The sequence below is a fragment of the Nomascus leucogenys genome, chromosome 3 (assembly GCF_006542625.1).
Source record: "Nomascus leucogenys isolate Asia chromosome 3, Asia_NLE_v1, whole genome shotgun sequence".
Taxonomy (NCBI): domain Eukaryota; kingdom Metazoa; phylum Chordata; class Mammalia; order Primates; family Hylobatidae; genus Nomascus; species Nomascus leucogenys.
In genome coordinates, this window is record NC_044383.1 from 59,722,262 (window position 1) to 59,738,557 (window position 16,296).

Genomic DNA, 16,296 nt, shown 5'->3' on the forward strand with positions numbered 1-16,296 from the left:
CTGACCTGATTTTCTCTTCTAAGATTTGAGGTACTGTCATTAACTCTTTTTTTTTTTTTTCTTTTTTTTTGAGACAGAGTCTCGCTCTGTCGCCCAGGCTGTAGTTCAGTGGCGCAGTCTCGGCTCACTGCAAGCTCCGCCTCCCGGGTTCACGCCATTCTCCTGCCTCAGCCTCTCCGAGTAGCTGGGACTACAGGCGCCCGCCACCACGCCCGGCTAATTTTTTATGTTGTCATTAACTCTTAAGTTCAGAGATTGATCAATTTGATGCCACGTGGCTGGCTTCCTTACCTCCTGCTCATCTTCGTTGTTGTCTAGAGCTATCACTAAATAGTGTACCCAGGCTATATTTAATGTCTCACATCTGCTACCCTTGACTCCCTGCCCCCATAAAGACTAAAAAATCTTGTTTTACTGTCAAGGCTTATTAAAAGATAAGGAAAGAAGGAGGAAGAAATTAGGAAAAGAAAGTAGGAGAATAAAAAGAGAAAGAGGAAATTTAGAGACTCGGACATGTGGAATTCCAAGTAAACAGTAAAGTTTATTCTTGGGAAAGTACTTAGACTCTCTTTACTTCAGTTCCCTCAGTTTAAAATTAGGAATAATAACTATGTCATGAGGTTGCTATGCAGAGTAGGTGTTCATAACTGGAGAGTGCTTGAAGAGCCCAATCCCTACTGGTATTGGGTAAGTGTTTATTATTAGTGGTGAAGAGCACTAGAAGGAGAGAATGCATGTATATGAAAGTCTTTTCTCCTTAGAGGATCCTTTCTTTACAATCTCCCCTCCAAGTCCTGCTAATTCAAAAGCTGATTGACAAGGAGACTAGGGATGGGAATTGCTCTCAGCCATACAAGGTGTAGACAATGTTCATATAAAGGGACTTTCTGTGTTAGAGAACATAGGCTCCGAGACAGTGAAAGAAGCTATTAGCAGGATCTTTGTGGGAGGAAAATATTACGGTATATGGAACTAATGTGATAGAGTCACAGTTTATCCTTATTTATCTTTTGTATTTTTTTTGAAAGACTTAAGAGACACATACTTTTTTTTTGCTGCTTTTTATTCCTTATTTTAAGCATAATAGTTTTACACTCTCAACTCCCATTAACAAACGTGTTATGTTTATTTTCCTTAAAAACACAGTCTTTTTTGGGTTAAGGTCACAAACAAATGTTTCAAGGTCCAAAGACTATTTAATCTTTCATTCAAACCCTTACGATTCTTCATTTAAGGTACTCTTTGAAGGCTGTAATATAATAAAATAAATCATTTATAGATACAGCTTCATTTAAATTATGTATGCTGTCAAGTTTACTTATTGATGTGCATAGCATATTTGCAAGAACCGAATTTCAGGTATTCCAAGAAAAGACAATGGAGCTGACTGTTCTGTAAATTAGACTTGTGAGATTTTTAAGTGGTCTTAGGTATATGCAACTACATATATATTTTATTAGTAAGAATACGAAAATGAATTTTCTCTTCTTACCATGTTGACATACTATACTAGCCTAGTTTAAAAGATCAATAACATGATAATCTAAATTATTTCTACATATATTCACACACATATATTATCTTTATATATATGGAGAGAAAGAGACAGCTACCGTTAGTTTAACAATGTATCTATAATTGAGGTATTCATTTAGCAATCTCAAACCTACCCTCCATCATTTTAAATTAATTATTTTCTTTTTTAGTTTTTGGCATTACATACACCAAGTCAGAGATAAATTAAGACATGTTCTTTCCTACCTTTAACATAATTTCTTCATTGAGTGGGAAAGATTGAATGAAACACAAATTGGGAGAACTCCCTCAGTTAACTTCAGGATGTATTTTCACAAGAGTCACCTAAACACATTACTGTGACTTCCAGAATTGAAACAAAATAGATTTTTTAAAGGAAACTGATTAAGTTCTACAGTTTTGCTCAGTATATCTATAGAGAGATATATAGATAACACAGATTAGGTTATTTTTGAAGCCTGGAAAAATAATGCTTAAGGAAGAGAAGAAGAAGCATTAGATTTTTATCTTCCTTTTAAAAAACCTCATGCTTCAACAATAACTATCTTGGACAAAAATAAGAAAATAAATTATTTAAGCATCTGGTTAAATCCAAATCATTAATTAAAAATAATAATCAAAATAATATATTTATAATTTAAATGGACACTTGCCCAATTTCACAATTGAGTAAAACTTTGAAAATTTATCTCCCAGCTCCAAATTTATTGAGGTAAGTTAGGTAAGATGTACAAACTTCCATAAGGTTTTATAATTATACAATAGGCAGTGCATTTTATTGTGAATAGTGAATCTTAGCTTCTCTTCTCGAGGTTATTCCAGAATAGATATAATTCTGAAAAATATAAAGTCAAAGAAAATGTGACAAACTGATAAACAGGAAATATATTAAAAACAAATATCTGGAGTCATGTAGTAGACAGTTTCATATGGGGAAAATAGGTCAGTAAATGGTTCTTGTATAATTTTTTTCTTTAGCTCCATATTGAATATTTTAAAATGTCCACTTAATGGATATAAAACATAGGTAGTGAACTGAAAACTTTGCAGTAAGATTAATACATGTCACCAGTGAAAAAAAGGTGTATGGATAAAATAATTCATCCCATACCCTTAATACAAACCAGTCATATTACAAAGTAATAGTTAAAAAAATACTTTTATGATGAAAGAGTATTCAGATGAAAAGTTAACCTTTTTGCTCTCTTTAGAAAACTAACAAGTGATAAAATTTGTTGAGATAGTTGACTCATTTTATTGAGGGCTTGTAAAAATATTTGTATAGAAAAAAGTTAAAGATTTGTTTATGTTGTTATAAGACATAATAAAGTTTTATAATTAAAATCAAAGTAAAGATAGAAGATCTTAGCAAATTAAAGAGGGCTACATAACAAGAATTTGACTTGGAGGAAGGTTATTTGGGATTCTGGGTCCTGGTCCATAACTGTTTTCAGAAATACAAAATTTTTATTGTTTAGCACAGAAAATTCATTAGCATTTAGTTTGCCTAGCATTTCTTCCTTGCTTAGGAATTTTTCTATGCTTAGAAGGAGAAATGTAAAAAGACATAATGTTCAAGTCCTTGAAAGACGATGCTTACATTTAACATGCTGATTTTTAAAGTTCAGTCTTCAGCTTTTAGCAGCTTGGCTTCAGCAGAAGAATATCCAGGTAGCTGGTGCAGCTCTAGACCACAGTCTCTGTATAGGGTAGAGAAGCCTCAGGGACACTACTGGTTTTATTCTGCCATTTAAAGCAGTAAAGGAGTTAGCAATGATACAGACTTAGTTGGCAGATTAAGGAACAACTGGACCGGATGCAGTAGCTCACACCTGTAATCCCAGCACTTTGGGAGGCTGAGGCAGGAGGATCACCTGAGGTCAGGAGTTTGAGGCCAGCCTGACTGACATGGCGAAACCCCGTCTCTACTAAAAATACAAAAAATTAGCCGGGCATGGTGGTGGGCACCTGTAATCCCAACTACTTGGGAGGCTGAGGCAGGAGAATCTCTTGAACCCGGGAGGTGGAGGTTGCAGTGAGCTGAGATGGCGCCATTGCACTCCAGCCTGGGCGATAAAGTGAGACTCCATTAAAAAAAAAAAAAAAGGAACAACAGAGTTGCAATAGAAGTAAGAATTGGTCACTTTTCCCTTGTCACACATCCAGGGTCAAACTGCTACTTTAACATCATAATTTGAACTCCCTAAAAAAAGACAAACATCCTCAGTGTGAAGAAGCTCCTGAAGTCCTCAGTTACTGATTCTCAAAATACTTATGTGGGCCTGGGATATAATTGTGGAGTGGAATACCCAAGCAATTATGGAAATAACAAATAATCTTAACATGTTACTTTAAAATAAAAAAAAATAGAAGCTGCTAGCTGCTTTAATTAAATCGTTTCATTCCTAATGAAACGATCAGTACAGCTGATTTACATTCCTAATGATCTCCTCTCTCACTTGTGAATGAAATGTTGCCAAGAACTTTGCAAGAATGTATTTTTTGGCTGAGATGAAATTGCTGAACAGTAGCTCTTTGGGTAGTATAAATAGCAATATTGTTGGGATTATGTGGCATTGGGAACCTTCCTTAGCCATGAGGGAGGGTGTTTTTAAAATGTGTATTTTAAGACGGACCATGAACGTACACGAATGATTGAACTTCTGTAAAGGCCTTTATGAACAGTCATGAAAGAACAAACGGTACATAGGTTTTTACACTGTAGGCTTTCTGTAGGTCTGGCATCTAAAATGGCCTCAAAAGGGAATATGGTAAATACATATGGGTACAGGAAACAAGATTCATATTTACTATTTAAAAATTTTACTCAGGAATTTATATCCCAGTGGACTGCCTGAAGAATACTCCTTCTTGACGACGTTTCGAATGACTGGAAGCACACTCAAAAAGAACTGGAACATTTGGCAGATTCAGGATTCCTCTGGGAAGGAGCAAGTTGGCATAAAGATTAATGGCCAAACACAATCTGTTGCATTTTCATACAAGGGACTGGATGGAAGTCTCCAAACGGCAGCCTTTTCGAATTTGCCCTCCTTGTTTGATTCCCAGTGGCATAAGATCATGATTGGCGTGGAGAGGAGTAGTGCTACTCTTTTTGTTGACTGCAACAGGATTGAATCTTTACCTATAAAGCCAAGAGGCCCAATTGACATTGATGGCTTTGCTGTGCTGGGAAAACTTGCAGATAATCCTCAAGTTTCTGTTCCAGTAAGTATAAAACCACACACTATGGCAGATTAAAGCAAAACTGGATTGGTAAAAATGAATATCTCAAGCATCTTTGATAATAAGCTGAGTGTAGCATGTCCCAGATGGAATTTGGAATCAGAGGAAGTTAAGTAGATAGCTTCTGGTCTTGAGGAGCTTAAAGTTGGAAAGTTACATGCTCACCTAGTGCACCCAGAGTCTTTCTGAGGCAACTTAGAGAGAAAGCATACTGATGTGGCACATATTGTGTACACATAACTAATGAGAATATTCAAAGTAAGGTTGAGGTGGGTGACAGATTCAGTTAGTCAAGAATCCCATGTTTCTTGGAAGCAATGAACTTTGAAATGAAAGGATTTGGATTGGCAAAAAGAGAGGAGAAAGTACATTCTAGGTGAGGGAAACACCATTAAGGGAAAAAGATAATAAGTAGATCACATTCAAAGGCCTAGGGACTCGCTGATTTGGATGATGTATGTATATGAAAATGTGTGTGTGTGTGTGTGTGTGTGTGAAGGAGAGAGAGAGAGAGGAGGGTGAGACATACTATCTTCAGAGTGGTGAGAGATGAGGTTAGAAAGCCATATGATGTCTGGTCAAAAAGAATGAAAGTTATATAGATGCATAATATTGATTTATTTAGAAGTAGGTCTTGCATGACATATTGTAGAAGTGAAGGATTTTAGAGCTCTAGTCATGATTTTACTGCAGAGATCCCCAGATATAAAGGTAAGGAATTATATGTTGACACAATAATTGTGCCAACTAGTACAAGATAGTTCTATCATTTTGAATTGTTATACTTTGAGCAATGCTTTAAAAGGATGTTTTATAATATTATGATAGGAATTTAGAAAATATATCTTAGAGGACAAGTGTTCTTTTGAAGGAAACAAAGGAATTTAGAGCTCAATAAATAAACCTTGATGCCAACCTCTCTTTCTCTCTTTCTCTCATACTAGTATGGAGCTGTTAAATTCTAGCCACAAAACCCATATCATGGAGTGTAGCAGGGTGATACGATGATTTCAAATTGTTTCTGTGCATGTCTCCAAAGAAAAGATTATCAGGGATCTCAGTAATGGAATTGTTCAAATAACTTGTTTTCAAGGCAAGAATTGTGATTAGTGTGAAGGGTAGTGTGAAATTTCTATATTCTGTGATGGACAGGAAGCAATTTGTAACTGCTGTGTTACTACTCTGGCTTGTAGACTCTTGAGAAAGTATTTCTTCATTTAATGAGTTATCACACCTCAAATGGCTGGGTTAGAAAGCCGATTGGACTACTGTTGTGCCATCTTGAAATTCTGTGCAGCAAGATCTTTGCAATGACACTGGAAAGGTTCTCAGACGACACTGAACTTCTGCAAATAGCTGTTCATTTCTGGGCCGTGGGTGAAGGGAAAGATACTTTAGGTTACCTCCTCACTGTTACAAACATCAGTCAAGTATTTTAAACGTTTATTTATTTATTCATTGGATTAAAAATAGATGTCTTTATAACACTAAATTCTGTGAGCTAAGATGCTATTAAATTGTCTTATTGCCAGAGCGGTAAACTGAAGTCTCACTATTACTTCATTATACTATAGCCTTGCCAATAATGTCAGAGCTGATTGTAGATTTTTCTGCCAACTCTATTCTCACATCACAATGGAGACCAGTTAGTACCAATTACTTTCTATTTTATTCTACCACATGCAGGAGTGCAACCAGAAACCTGGCAGCTGGTTTTACATTCTGCTTCTGGTCCACCAAGGAGCTTTTCTAAATCAGTGTACCATAGCCAATGTGAAAAATATTTGAAGTCGTCATGTACAAGTATCTTCCTTCAGACTGAATTCTGACTCCCTTATCAGGAAACACAAAAAAGACTTGAGCCTAACAGCCCATTAACATTCCATATTGGCTGTTGATGGTGGAGGTATGACAGTGACAATGACAGCGAAACTAGATCAAGGTTATAGGCCAAAACAATCCTATCCACATTTAACAACTGGAAGTGACGATGTGAAATTCAAACTTCTCACCAAAATGTATTTCTCAAACTTCATTTTAAGAACTAGAACACTATGTAAGAAAAGCCAACTTACACTTTTTTAAATCATCTTAATATGCTTAATATACCAATTCAAAGTTTTTGAAATGCTTTATTCCCATTAACTTATTTGATTCTTGCAACAACCTTGTAAGATAGAAAGTAGAGATAGCATTATCTCCATTTCTCAGCTGAGGAAGTGAACTCACAGATCTATTAACTTGTAAGAAATAGTGTTAGGTACAACTTTTCTGATCTACCTTATCTTCTGCTATGCCAACTAGCTTTCCTTTGGGAAAAAGAAAAATATATGCAACCCCATATTTTTCCTTATAGAGAATCTCATTATTCTTACTTTGAAAGACATTTGTGATTTGCCTTCAGAATTTACTTTGCAGGAAAAACCAAATAAATTTTTAAAAAGTGAGAAGTTTGTACAGTATAAAACATGTCCTCAGACATTAATCCAACTTGCTTATTTACCTAGTAAACTTTCGTTGAGTGTGTAAATATTGGGTATACAAAGAGAAATAAATCAGACTTTTTCTTCAGTCTATTGAGGATAAGGAGTTGAGACAAGTAAACGATCATCACAATATAGCATGATAAGGACCATGATAGTGGCCAGTGCTGCATGCTAAGAAGCACATAGAAAAAAAATCTCCTCACTCAGATGAGAGCAGGGAGGCATGAGACTGGGGGCCATGGATGTTTCCTAAGGGATTTGATGTCTGAAAGGAGTCCTGGGGATGAAAACATCATCCAGGAGAAGACAAGGTACAATGTTCCAGACAGACGGACTCTCATTTGAAAATTCCCACATGGGTCAGTTCTTCCCTTTTCAAGCTTTGTTAGTGTTCCCACATTGTTCCTCATTTTTGAAAACTGAAGGTAGTCAAACACTCATAGAAGCCCATAGACAAAGCCTGTGTGTCCATGAGTTGTCCTTAGCACCTTGTTTTAATTTTATGGCCTATTTTCTTAGACTTCTCACCAATTGGGTTGAAATCTGAAGTTGCTGACAATTGCTGAAGATGAACAATGACTACCTGTCCCTTAGAGGACTTAGAGAGTGATGGGTAGTGATATGGACATACTCTGAGAGGCAGAAGAACTATACTGATAGGTCACCCTTCTCTCAATTTGGAGACGGTAAATATCAGTATTACTATGTTAGAAATTTTAAATGAAAATGAAATAGCACAAAAAAACCATAAAAACAATAAGAAAAAGTGTAGTTTTACATTTTCCTTCATGCAATTGCATTCATTCTAATCTTTGACACTCTGCATTAATTGAATACTTTTTTTAGAGTCAACCTTGCTTTTCTTTAGTAAATAAATCAAAAGCAAAATATCCCTTCTAAAGGGATTATCAATGTCAAAAAGTAACCCTAGGAACTTCATAATAAAAAATGCAATTGAAAACCACATTTGATAGATCACTGATGCTAAAAGAGTCACTTATATGGTACTTGTTTGCTATTTCCTCCCTGCCTATCCTATCTTTCATCCCCTTTCCTTTTCTAAGTTAAAAAGGAAGCCAATTTCAAAAGGTTTTCATAACCTTGTGATATAGCTGTTCACGTGGTCTACAACTCAAACATCTTCTCATCATTCATGGTTATTTAGTGGGCTCAGAGCATTTTATATTTTTTCCCAATGCACTGCTGTAATACATTGTTAGTTTGATTTTAAAGCAATAAATCCCATGTATTTTATTCTCCTTTGTGTTAATATTTTAGGATGGTGCCATTTATCCCACTGCAAAGCCTGGTTTCCTGGCAGCATACCATAAAAACATGTTATTTTATGACAGATTCTTTATTGTTTGTTGTCAGCATGATAGCCCAGGAGAATTATCTGGTACAGCTCTATTAGAAAACAAAGTTGGCCTTTCTCCCTTTTCAGAGATACATGCTGGGAGTTTGGGCTTGTTTGAGGGGTGATAAAAGTTTATGTGGCTTAACAAACATATAATTCAAACCATTCTTCTTTTTACCTGTGCATATTCCAAAGAAGCCAACATGGAACGTGATTAATCGGACAGACTTACTGCTTTAAAACGTATATTATCAAATGTGTGGCTCTGTGTTTATTTTCACTAGATTCAGAGAAAATGTGAGAGCTGGCAAAACTGTTGTTGGAAAAGCTATATGTACTTTTCTCCATCCACAGAATTGAATCACACTAACTTCCACATGTAAAAACAATACAAGTTTCATGAATTATAACATGGGAAAAATAAATTATGAGGCTGTGGTTAATATTATTTCTGATATTTGAGAAATACTATTGGAAAGTTATGTTTTTAGTGATTTAGGAAATGCATACTATCTATTATGCATAAAACTATTAAGTCTGCTTATTAAGTTGTTTTTGACAAATACATCTTTTACAAATACTCTTTCAGTTGGAAGCAAAAATTAAATTAAAAAGAAAAATGGCAATATTTTCTATACATATCGATAGGAAATAGTTTTATAAAATTTTGATTTGATTAAAACATTTTTGAGAACTGTCCGAACAATTTTATTTTATATTTTGGAGATGAAACTCAGCCTGCTGCATTGTAGACCATATTAACAACCTCAGCTGGATTTTCCACTAGGTGGCAATGAAATGAGGAAACACAGAACTAGAGCTGGTGACACAGTAGAAGCCATGATTGGAAGTAGGGGCTGTGGATAGCTAGAATAAAAACTGAAAAATGATCAAACTTTTTTTTAACAGAAAACTAAAAACACTGAATATTTTTATTGGCCTCAGCTGTGCCCATAGTGTTGCAATAAAAAAAAATCAGTGTGTTATTAGATTTTTATTTCTATAAAAATATACATGGGCTAAGACCATAAAGAAATCTTTGTTCATGTTAATCTCTGCTTGGTTAGTTTCTTTGGTTACAGTGTGGTGTCAGTAGAATCATGGGCTTTCAGAGCTGGAGGAAACTTTGCATCTAATCCAAACCTCTGAGTTTATCATGAAGAAACTGGAACCCAGACAGGGGAAGGGAATCGCCACAAATCATGATCAAACCAGAAAAGCAAATACTATCAATTCTTTCTTCATTATATTTCTTATCCATCTCTATGTACTCATTCATTAATATTCATTAATATTCAGTAACTATTTATTAAACAACTGCTAAGTTATAGGCCTTATTTTAGGTGGCAGTGAAAGCAGATGAAATTAATGCTCCAATGTCGCTTACATTCTGGATAGAGGAGACAGACACTATAAATGCATAAGTATATGTAGAGTGTGCCTGGTGGTCATAAATGCTATGGGGAAAAACGAAGCAGGATATTGGAGTGCCTTGAGTGAGGGCCTCATTAAGAAGAAAATATTTTGGCAGAAACCTGAAGGAGTTGAGAGAATTAGCATCTGGGTATCTGGGGGAGGAGGATTCCAGGAAAAGAGAACAGTGAGTGGAAAAGGGTCTGGTGTAGGTGTGTGATGTCTGAGAACTCCCTGGCAGCCAGTGTGGCTGGAATGAGACTAAGAAAGGAGGTATTGAGGTTGGAGAGGTAACATGATGGAGATGTGGTTGAGAAATTGTGTTAGTACTTTGGCTTTCACACTGTGTGAGATGGGTGGCTACCAGGTGGTTTTGAATAGATAGGCAACATGTTCTCATCTTTTAAAAGGATCTTCTTGGCTGCTATTTTGGTAATATATTGTAGGAGAAGGGAGAGAAGGACATAAGCGTGTAGGAGCAAGGGCTACTGAAGAGCTACTGCAATAATTCAGGCACAGACAGCCTTGGTTTAAACCAGGGTGGTAGTGGTGGAGGTGATGCAAAGTGATCCAAACCTAATATATTTTGAGGTAAAGAAAACAGGATTTGGGGTATGAGAGAAAAAGAGGAATCAAGGATGACACCAATACTTTTGGTGTGAGTAATTGGAAGTATAGACGTGCCATTTGCTGACATGAGAAAGGCTGTGGGAAGAGCAGGTGTCAGGGAGAATATAAGGAGTTAGTTTGGATATTGGAGTTAGTTTGATCGTTACTAGACGTCTAGATGAAGTTGGTAAGTAGGCAGATGTATGCTTTTGGAGTTCAACAGATAGGTCCATCTGGGAATAGAACTCTGGGAATCGTCAACATACATACGGTTTTTAAAGTCAGGAAATCACCAAGAGACAAGTGTAATACAGAAGTCCAAGAACTGAGTCCTGAAATATCTCTAAATGAAAACATTTAGAGATTGCTGAGATGAGGAACATTTGTCAAAAGAGATTAAGAAGGAGGAATCTGTAATATAGGAGAGGACCAGGAGATTGTGGTGCCCTGAAAGTCAAGGGAAATTGGTATTTCAAAATGATAGAATAAGAAACGGACTCATATGCTGTAGATAGGTCAAATAGTTGACCATTGGATTTAGAAATCAAAGGGATTGATCTTGAGAAAAGACCCATTGGAGTGTTGGGAGTGAAAGCCCAACTGGAATGGGTTCAAGAGAAAATGAGGAGAAGAAAGAGTTGGAGACAATAGTTATAGACATCTCTTTTGAATTTTGCATAAAGAGGAACAGAGAATGGCAGCTGAAATGGTATGTAAAGTGTGGGGGGATTTTTTTTTTTTTATCTGACAGATAACTCAGGATGCCTCATCATAGTTCAGAGTGTAACACTTTTTGTTGCTTTACTGCGGTAGCCTCCTTCTGCCTCAAAGGATTAGGCATTTATGACCAAATGAATTTCCTCAAAATGCCCTTCTAAATAAAGGAAGCTTTCTCCATCCCTATCTTTTGCAAAAAAAATCTTTTAGTGACAATTTAATAATAATATACCAAGTAATATTTAAATTCCTTAGCCCTGAAGTCAAGGTGAAAAAAAAATCTGATGTCTACTCTGCCCCAGCAAATTTGATCTCTTCTCTATATACCACTTCTTACTCTAGGGACTTGTATTTGTAACCTCTCTATGTAAACCCTAATCTTTACCCTCTGTATCTCTGCTTATAATAACAGAAGTGGGGCTTTAGGGCCCCACTCATATATGTGCATGCCCATATATGCGCTTGTTATATGATCTCTTCATTGATGACCTGAGCCAGAAAAATACTTCTGTCATCTCCACTGCTATAGTAATTATCATCAAAACATTTTCTGCTTAGATACTGCCTTATATGCTGGACATTTTTGTGTCTTTCATGGTGTCTATCCCAAAGCACATGAATGTGTTATATGAAAATATGTTGAATAAATAAATAAGCATATCACAGGTCTGCTAACTCCAAGTCTCCTGCTTTCTCCTTTTACCATTCTGCTGTAGCCTTTGGTATAATCCAGTGTTGAGTTAAATATGAGTGCTGCCTACATCCCTAGCACTATTTCTGGAACAGCATGGTTTAGTCTACACAGAATTAGGAAATTTTCTAATTTTGAGGCAGCCCACAGCCTCCTGCTCAGTAATCAGGAAGCTTCACTTGGAGGAGGTCTTTTATGATGGTATAAACCAATATTTGGTCATAAACTGAAAGGAACGATGAAATCTGAGAATTCAAGTGTTCTTTTAAATCTTTGTTGTCACTGAAGACAAAAACTTAATGAAACATCTGTCCTATTAAAGAGCTAGTTTTTTGGTGTTTTATAGTTGTAAAATTTAATCATAATTCGGCTTGCAAAAATCAAACCTTGTGCCAATCTCATTAACATTGAGCCAAGTTTCATAGTCATTAACATTCTCTCTCAGGAGGAAAAGATAGTTCTCTGCAGTTAGTTTTTGTTTAGTTCTTATGAAGGGCTTAAATACCTTATTAATCTTTCTTAACAACCTGGCAAAATAAGTAAAAATCGTTAAGCTTGGTAAAAGAATAGAGAGTTGGGGCCAAAATTCCTTGCTTAAATGTGTTGTCAGCTGAGCATTATTGTAACCTTGTGGATTGAGTTATACCTTTACATTGTCGTATAGAAAATAATTGAATAGGCCAGATGCAGTGGCTCACACCTATAATCCCAGCACTTTGGGAGGCTGAGGTGGGTGGATCAAGATGTCAAGAGATCGAGACCATCCTGGCCAACATGGTGAAATCCTGTCTCTACTAAAAATACAAAAATTAGCTGTGTGTGGTTGCACGTGCCTGTAGTCCCAGCTATTTGGGAGGCTGAGGCAGGAGAATCGCCTGAACCCAGGAGGCGGAGGTTGCAGTCAGCCGAGATTGCGCCACTGCACTCCAGCCTGGCAACAGAGTAAGACTTCACCATAAAAAAAAAAGAAAGAAAGAAAGGAAAGAATTGAATAATCCTAAATCTGGGCAGATGTGAGGAACCTTACATTCACACACCACTCAGTTCTCCTTGAGACAATGGAGAAACATTTTATGTTGAGAAGGATGGCTTTTGCTAGGGCATTTTATGTTCTGTTTAGTAGATTTAAAACAAACTTATTTATTTATTTACTTGTACTTTTTCTTGTCTTGCAAATTATAAACCCAGTGTGGAGAAGGGAATATCTTTGGTTTCACTAGAATGTTTCCTTAGTGTTTGGCTTCTATTGGGACATCACAAATGTTGACTAAAGGACTAAATTAGTTGTAAACACCACTGCACTCACACCAGCCAAAGGGACTAAATTATTTGTCACATATATTTTGTCAGTGAGTATTCAAAGAGAAGAATGATTCCAGGTATGAAAATGAGAAAGGTGTGAAAATCAGCATTTTACATGTATAACGAAAGTGACTTTTACCAAGACACTCTGCCAGTCTTCCTTCAAAATAGTTAGCATGGAAATTGGGATTCATATTTCATGCCAAAAAATGATGGTTGTATAGATGATTATTAACGCGTAGGTGGTGTTTATGTGGATGCGCAGATGTGTTCGGAAACTCTTGATCTATGTGGCACTCTGAACAACCCAGCCTGTATTCACAGATGAATTACATTTCATTCCCCCATTATCCTGTGCCACAATTGCAGCTCGCATATTTAAACAGGTGTACCAATTTATCCAGAGAGAATTACATATTTGAGAAAACAGTTTAATGAATTACTTCACATTTGCAACAAGTAACTTTAATGAACTATCTAAACAAAAGATATGGGTTTTCTGGTTAGCCAAAACTTCCTTTTGTTAAACTTTCCCTTCCTCTGTGGGTAGGAAGGAAAGACTTCATTCTTCATTGTCTCTCCAATTTTGATCTTCTGTCCAGTGATCTCAACTCTGGATGATTCCAAAACAGTGAAAAAAAACATGTAATTTCATTCTAGATTTGGGAGCTCTAGAATCCATTTGGCAGATGGGATGACATGGAGATCTCTATTGCATGAAAGAAAAGAAGTGATGCTTAGATCTAGGACCTGGATACTTACCCAGACATTTGCATAACATCAATGACAAATAAATATCGATCCAATTTGAAATGCCTAGCCAGAAAGCTGCTTAATTAAGAGATACCAGCATGGCTCATGGCTATAGGCTTCCTATGGGATATGACATTTTAATTTTTTTGCCTTGTCACCTGAGGATCTTTTCAGATTCAGACCTGGCAACACTTTCCTTGCTCTGTTTGTTTGCTGTTACCCTCTTTTTTATCCTGTTAACACCTGCTAACAATGTAAGAAGTTGTCAGGACACATTTGGATTTCAAGTGTCTAGAAAGTTACATCTTTTCAACCAATGAATAGGATTATATAAAATTAAATATTTTAAAACTTTTTCTCCTGAGTCTTATATTTCCTTCTCACTACCTTCATCTTCAGTCCTTAAATTTCCATTTTAAACTGTGACCACTCCATGGAGAATATCTTCTCCAATGTGCAAATTTTCTCCAAGTCTAGATTTTCTTTCTTCTACTTGTCCTTCTGATTGCCACTTTTTTTTCCTGTCTGTTTCTAATCTCCCATCTAAAATCTTAGAGCATATATTCCCTGTAGAGTTCAATAGCCCTGGGTTTCAACCCAGACTCTGACACTTATTGGTTTGTGACTTGGACAGTTTCTGTTCCCTCTGAACCTCATTTTAATAGGATCTACTTCTTGAGACTGTCATCAGAACAGAAATAGAAAGTCAGTGCTTGTGATCTCTTTCCAGGCTAGGGGTATGCTGAAATAATTCAAAGCTAAAGACATCTGTACCTAATAATCAGAGAAACTTGTGAAAGGCTTCCAAGCCATTTCCATTAGAAAACTTCCATCATTCTCAGCAAACTATCACAAGGACAAAAAACCAAATGCTGCATGTTCTCACTCATAGGTGGGAATTGAACAATGAGAACACATGGACACAGGAAGGGGAACATCACACTCCGGGGACTGTTGTGGGGTGGGGGGAGGGAGGAGGGATAGCATTAGGAGATATACCTAATGTGAAATGATGAGTTAATGAGTGCAGCACACCAACATGGCACATGGATACATATGTAACAAACCTGCATGTTGTGCACATATACCCTAAAACTTAAAGTATAATAAAAAAAAAAGAAAACTGGTCTTCAAGGAAAAGCAAGAGTCCTGGTCCAGTGTGCTCAACCAGTTCAAGTTGATTTCCAATTATTTAACAATTAGACCCAGGTATAAACTCATCTCTCTCTTGAATGACCAGCTTCAATCGCCAAAAAACCTTACCTGACTGTCTACTACCTTTCTCCAGTTTGAACTTCAATGGATGCTGATCCATTGTGACCCCCTGCGGCCCAGGAGAGAAACTTGCCATGAGCTGCCAGCTAGAATAACGGTGAGTCCTCTGACTACCTGCAAAGGCCGCTTCTACCCAGCTCAACCCTCTCCACCTCACCACTTTCCCATCTTGCCACCTCCCCAGCACCCCTCCTCCCCACTGTCTTTCCCTAAGACAGCCTGTGCTTTGCTGTACTCACTAGAGAAATATTAGGGAAGCACAGGTCATACTTTCGACCTGGCGAGTAGAAACCACCTGCAGCCTGGCAGGTAGAAACCACCTGCGGGTGTGTGGTTCTCCCTTTGGTGGCTTATGGACCCTCCTCCCTTACTCTCAAACATATCCAAGAACACTTGAGATCTACTGGCCAGCACTGGCACAGGCCACCCGGGAAGGCTCCGAGGACAGCCAGAAGCTGCACTGGGATGGATGGCATAGAGGCAGAGCTGCGTGCTCAGGCCTTGCCTGTACGGCGGCAGGGAAGGGGTTAAGGGCGACTGTTGTCATTCTATCCGTCCTCCCCTGCCCCCTAGCTCTCCTCCAATCCCAGGACCCTCTCCGGGGCCATTCATAAACAGGGGGGACGCGCGCCTCCCGGGCCTGGACACCTTGGCCACCGCTACTCCCGGGGGTGCTTTTTCTGTATGGGCGAAGTGCCACCTATGCGAGTGGCGGGTCTGGAAGCCTAGAGGGGAATCAAGCTGCAGAGCCGGGCCAAGGGATTAGCGGAGGGCGGCGGGCATGGCCTGGACTGCGCGGGACCGCGGGGCCCTAGGGCTGCTGCTGTCGGGGCTCTGCTTGTGCGCGGCTCAAGTAAGTTGCGAGCGAGTTTGAGGGATGCTTTTCTCACTTTCTCCCCATCTTTTCTTCT

At 37.6% G+C, this 16,296-nt stretch overlaps 1 protein-coding gene across 5 annotated transcripts in view; it reads left to right on the forward strand.

Moving 5' to 3' along the window:
* Positions 1–16,296, forward strand: part of COL9A1 (collagen type IX alpha 1 chain) — a 100,476-nt gene that overhangs the window by 16,992 nt on the left and 67,188 nt on the right. For 4 of the 5 annotated variants that reach the window (XM_030809403.1, XM_030809405.1, XM_030809406.1 and 1 more), the window contains 2 exons: positions 4,368–4,764; positions 15,399–15,482. In XM_030809403.1, the coding sequence (XP_030665263.1) occupies positions 4,368–4,764; positions 15,399–15,482 (481 nt within the window). Of the gene's footprint in view, positions 1–4,367; positions 4,765–15,398; positions 15,483–16,010; positions 16,239–16,296 lie in introns of those variants that run through there. The other variant, XM_003271090.4, reaches the window with a different exon arrangement.